The sequence below is a fragment of the Pangasianodon hypophthalmus genome, chromosome 2 (assembly GCF_027358585.1).
Source record: "Pangasianodon hypophthalmus isolate fPanHyp1 chromosome 2, fPanHyp1.pri, whole genome shotgun sequence".
Lineage (NCBI taxonomy): Eukaryota > Metazoa > Chordata > Actinopteri > Siluriformes > Pangasiidae > Pangasianodon > Pangasianodon hypophthalmus.
In genome coordinates, this window is record NC_069711.1 from 17,316,573 (window position 1) to 17,321,658 (window position 5,086).

General features: G+C 40.9%; 1 protein-coding gene across 1 annotated transcript; it reads left to right on the forward strand.

Moving 5' to 3' along the window:
* Nucleotides 1–600: 600 nt before the first annotated feature.
* Nucleotides 601–4,441, forward strand: glulb (glutamate-ammonia ligase (glutamine synthase) b). Its single transcript, XM_026917771.3, has 7 exons — nt 601–759; nt 1,764–1,952; nt 2,117–2,278; nt 2,390–2,536; nt 2,662–2,789; nt 3,057–3,256; nt 3,573–4,441. The coding sequence occupies exons 2-7, from the start codon at nt 1,787–1,789 to the stop codon at nt 3,886–3,888; spliced, it is 1,119 nt and encodes a 372-aa protein (XP_026773572.1). The 5' UTR covers nt 601–759; nt 1,764–1,786; the 3' UTR covers nt 3,889–4,441.
* The last annotated feature ends 645 nt before the right edge of the window (nt 4,442–5,086 follow it).

Consider the following 5,086-nt stretch of genomic DNA (forward strand, 5'->3'; position numbering starts at 1 on the left):
ACACACACACACACACATACACATGGGCTGGATGTCTATGCCACGCCATTATTCGTTCAAGGGGCCCAGAACTCCTAGCCTGAATCCCTGCTTGTACAGTACCGAAGACACTGTGTGTGCTTTTTCCTGGATACTGTCGGTACTGTAGTGGGGAGCTGAGCTGTGTTTCCTTGACAAGCCACTATGAGTCGCTATTGACCACCAAAGAACTACAGGACAAACATACCAACTAATCAACTGTGTGTGTGTGTGTGTGTAACAAAATTATTTAAAGTGGTTTAACAAAACATTATATTCTAATCACAAATGTAAAAGATAAGTATTGTTAAAGTTCTGCTATGAAAAAAAACGAGGTTTTTCTCCTGCCTGTCCAATCGTCTCTTTCGGTTTGTAATGCGTCGTCGACGGCATGAACCGGATATCCAATCATTTCTCGGTATTCTTTGTGGTTCCCACTCTACGCAGAACATCCTTCCAATCACATCGCTCTATTTCCATTCCGTCACCCTGACAACATTACCACGATCATCCAATGAGCCCTTACCGTTTCGCCATTTCGTCACCTTACTTGCGTTTACTTGGTCACGTGTCTTCCCATTATCCAATCAGAAAGTAGCCGTTTCATCTCGCGCTTTAAAAGTTCGTGCGAGGGCTCACACTGCCGGTATGGAGAATGAGAGAAAAAAGAGTTTGTATTTCTTTGTAAAAACAGCTGGACATACACCCAGTCATCTCCTGATTATTTATTCCTGTTGAAAGGTAACGAAGTTTCAGGAGTTTGTAATGTGTAGTTTTGGTTTTTTAGTTTAATTATGTGTGACTGTATATACATTGGTGTCGCCTTTTATTTAAGTCAGATGTGTGTCTTTTCAACTAGTAGTTTAATATTAGATAACTGAGTTATAGCAGAGTTATAATGTAAATATATCCTCAATATATTATATGACTGTATAAGAGTTGTTTATTAAGAAGTTTCTTTATATTAGTTTATAACCAAACCTTCGTAATCTCTGCTCTCTGTTGCATCAGTCAAACGGTAGGTTAGCTGGATGAGTAGTTTAAGACATTAGTTTATAGCATTAAAAGTGTACTGTGGCTCTTCGGGAATATTATCAGTTATCAGTTATCAACCTTCTGTTGTGCTTAAAAAACATAATTTGTCATTTTTTTTTCGATTAGTGTGTAGCTTGATTAAGGTTAAGCTGCATGGTTTGGTGTAAATGCTGGTGTTGTAGGCTAGGTGAAGGTATGCCAGTGTGGTGTAATGGGCTTCAGGATGTTGGTGTGGGTGGCAGTGCTTTGTCCTGCTCGTGGCGACTCGCCTCAGTGAGGAGCTCCTCCATCATGGCGCTGTCTTTGTGTGCATGGCGCCAAGCGACTGAGCTTCACTCTTTGTTGCCTTCTTTCTTGCTTGTTCGAAGTTTCCGAGAATGCAGCGAAGCATATGAAGACTTTTCCAGCTTAGTTGGTTGTTAAAATGAAGTTGAAATTTGTTAACGAAATCAATAAATGACAGCAATTGCAAATTGTGTTTAGTTTACCACACATTGTATTCTGGCCCTAAAAGCTCAACACTGAACACTGTGTGGTCATTTGCCATAAAAGTAAGCCTCGTAAACATGTAGTTTGACTGAAACTTAAATGTACCCAGGATATTTATTAATTTGGGGACATAGGAGCAGATGGAGGTACTTTCACTGAGACAGGGTTTCAAGCATTTACATTAATTAATATGGTGTGAAATGATGTGTGTGTCTCTCTAGGAGTCTTATAGCCCAAAGAGAAAATGGCCACTTCCTCCAGCGCAAAGCTGAATAAAGCTGTGAAGCAGCTGTACATGGACCTGCCACAGGGAGACAAAGTGCAGGTCATGTACATCTGGATTGATGGGACTGGAGAGGGACTCCGCTGCAAGAGCAGGACTCTGGACTCAGAACCCAAGAGCATTGAAGGTACTGTTTAGTTTGCATCCAACTTCATTTTGGTGGCACTTTCACTTCACGCCACTCCTTGCATGCACAGATCATAGTGTCACGTAAATGTTTGCTAAATGCTCTACGTCAAAGTCTGATTCATCTGATTTGACTGTGTATTTATGGTTTGTGGGTTTCTGCAGATCTCCCAGAGTGGAATTTTGATGGCTCTAGTACGTACCAGGCTGAGGGCTCGAACAGTGACATGTACCTCATACCAAAGGCCATGTTTAGAGACCCCTTCAGGAAGGACCCCAACAAGCTGGTTCTTTGTGAGGTTCTCAAATACAACAGGAAACCTGCAGGTACAAATTTAGTATAATTAAATTTTTACTAGTACAATGTCTGGTGTCATTTATGAGGGAGTGTTTGAGTATAATGCATACCTTTTTGACCTTTATTGACTCTTCTCTTAGAAACCAACCTTCGTCAGATGTGTGATAAGATCATGAGCAAGGTAGTGGACCAACATCCATGGTTTGGAATGGAGCAGGAGTACACACTCCTTGCCATAGATGGTCATCCTTTTGGCTGGCCCTCAAATGGTTTCCCAGGACCACAAGGTGAAGATCTTTGTAGACTGCACTATGATTTTTAATTCAGTCCTGCTCTCTGCCCTTGCATTAGGATGAATGCATGAATGACTGTGCTTCTGGTCTGAATGAAGGGATGTTATGTGTTTAAACAGGTCCTTATTACTGTGGCGTGGGAGCGGATAAGGCCTATGGCAGAGATATTGTTGAGGCCCATTATAGAGCCTGTCTGTACGCTGGGGTTATGATTTGCGGCACCAATGCAGAAGTCATGCCTGCACAGGTAAGCCTTCAAGAGCTGTTGATGGGTTTCAGAGGGAGCGGTGCAGGGGATAAGTAGTAGTCATATAAAATCTGTCCCTACACCAATAACCAGTTGGAGAATACACTCCAACTCTTGTTGAAGCTTGAATATTAATTGGCTGGACTCCAATTGGGTATCTAAAGCAAACCAATGAAACTTGTTCACACTCTAAGATTACAAGAAGTGATTATGCTGTGGTCGGAGTATAATTATTCTTACCCCAAACACCTCTGCCTTTCTTCTCAGTGGGAATTTCAAGTGGGTCCTTGTGAAGGTATCACCATGGGAGACCACCTGTGGATAGCTCGTTATATCCTGCACAGGGTGTGTGAAGACTTTGGTGTTGTGGTCTCTTTTGACCCCAAACCCATCCCAGGCAACTGGAATGGTGCTGGCTGCCATACCAACTTCAGCACTAAGAACATGCGAGAGGACGGAGGCCTCAGGTATGATTGTGAAAGTACAGTTGAAGTATGTAGTGGTGGGTCTGTTGGACTTAACAATAGCCCTTTAATCCTGATCATTTTACTTGGTGCTTTTAATTAAATATCTAATATGTTTGAATGCCATTAAAAACATAAATTGGCAGTTTTATTTTGGTCACAGACGGAGGTTTTTTTTTTTTTTTGTTTTGTTTTGTTTTGTTTTTTTTTTGTTTTTTGGTTTTTTTTTTGTTTGTTTGTTTTTTTTTGGTTCCTTAAAAAGAGTAGATCTGATGAAGCAGCTTGGAAAGGTACTAACTCTTTGCTTCCCTGCATGCAGGTATATTGAGGAGGCTATTGAGCGGCTGAGCAAGAGGCATCGCTACCACATTCGTGCCTACGACCCTAAAGGGGGGCTTGACAACGCCAGACGTCTTACTGGCCGCCATGAGACCTCCAACATCAACGACTTCTCAGCTGGCGTGGCTAACCGTGGTGCCAGTATCCGAATCCCACGAGCTGTGGGCCAGGAGAAGCGAGGCTATTTCGAGGATCGCCGTCCCTCAGCTAACTGCGACCCATATGCTGTGACGGAAGCGATCATTCGCACATGCCTACTTAATGAGGAAGGGGAAGAGCCCATAGAGTACAAATGAACTGAAAAGAAATCCCATGTGCCTTCTTTAAAATAAGTGATTTGGGGAATAGAAATGTCATGCCTTTTTAGTACTGTGGTTTTACTGGAATCTTGTGCATAGTTGACTGGTCAATCTGATACAAGAGTCTAAGTGGAGCTTATCCAGGAAAGTCATTAGCTGTCCTCATTTTTGTTAATATAAATCTCGTTGGTGCAATCTCAGCGCATCACCGACAAATTGTTATAACAGGCTTTATTCCGGATGCTGGTTGTCTAGTGAGTATGGAAGAATGATGGGTAGAAGATTTCTGTTCCACTCACATAATGTGAAACAAGTTTTTCTGTGATCCTCTATTTTGAGCATTAACATGGATTTTAACGATTACATTCCTTTTATGACCATGTTTTATTCTTATTCAGTTATGGGTACAGATGACTGGTTTTATGTTATGGTTCAACTTTCATATGTACATCTGTTAATGGTGTTGGTATTATTCTTACTGAATAATTTTATAACAGAATTTACTTTTTTGTATTACAGGTACATTAAAAACATGTGGTATTTTCTGGTACATTTGTGTGCCTTTCCATGTTTAATGATGAACACTGGTGTCAACTTTAACAATACAAACAATTCAGCCTTTTTTTTTTATATATTTTTTTTTATTTTTAGTTCCCAAGTGGGTTAAATGACCTCAGGGTTATAACTGGTATTTCATTTGAGTAATCTACAAAATCATCTCTTGTCATTAAAAGTAGTCAATCAGCATTTTGTTCTGGAAGTACTGAAGTTAACTTTTTGAAGTGGGGAGTGGTTAAAATATCTGCCAGAAAATGTGTGCCATTTGCATGAATAAATTCCCATTTTTCATGTTTGTTTCAAAGCACCAATACTAATCTAAAGAAGCACAGCATGTTTTGGGTGCAGTACAATTTGGACTTACAGACATTCTAATTGACTTGAATGACAACCTCCAGATAGTTAGTTCCTCCACTTTTTAGGTCTGATATTTAAAAACATGAAGCTTCATTTTTTCACTATCACAGCTGGCGCTGGGTGGTGGCTTGTAGCTCAAGGATGCAGAGTTTGATCCAGGACTTGAATTGCTCTGTTTCATAGGTTTCCTCCCATGTCCATGTGCGGTGAATTTGCTACTTTAAATTGCCCCAAGGTGTGGGAGAGGGTGTGTGTTGGGTAGCCTGCAAAGCACTGGTAT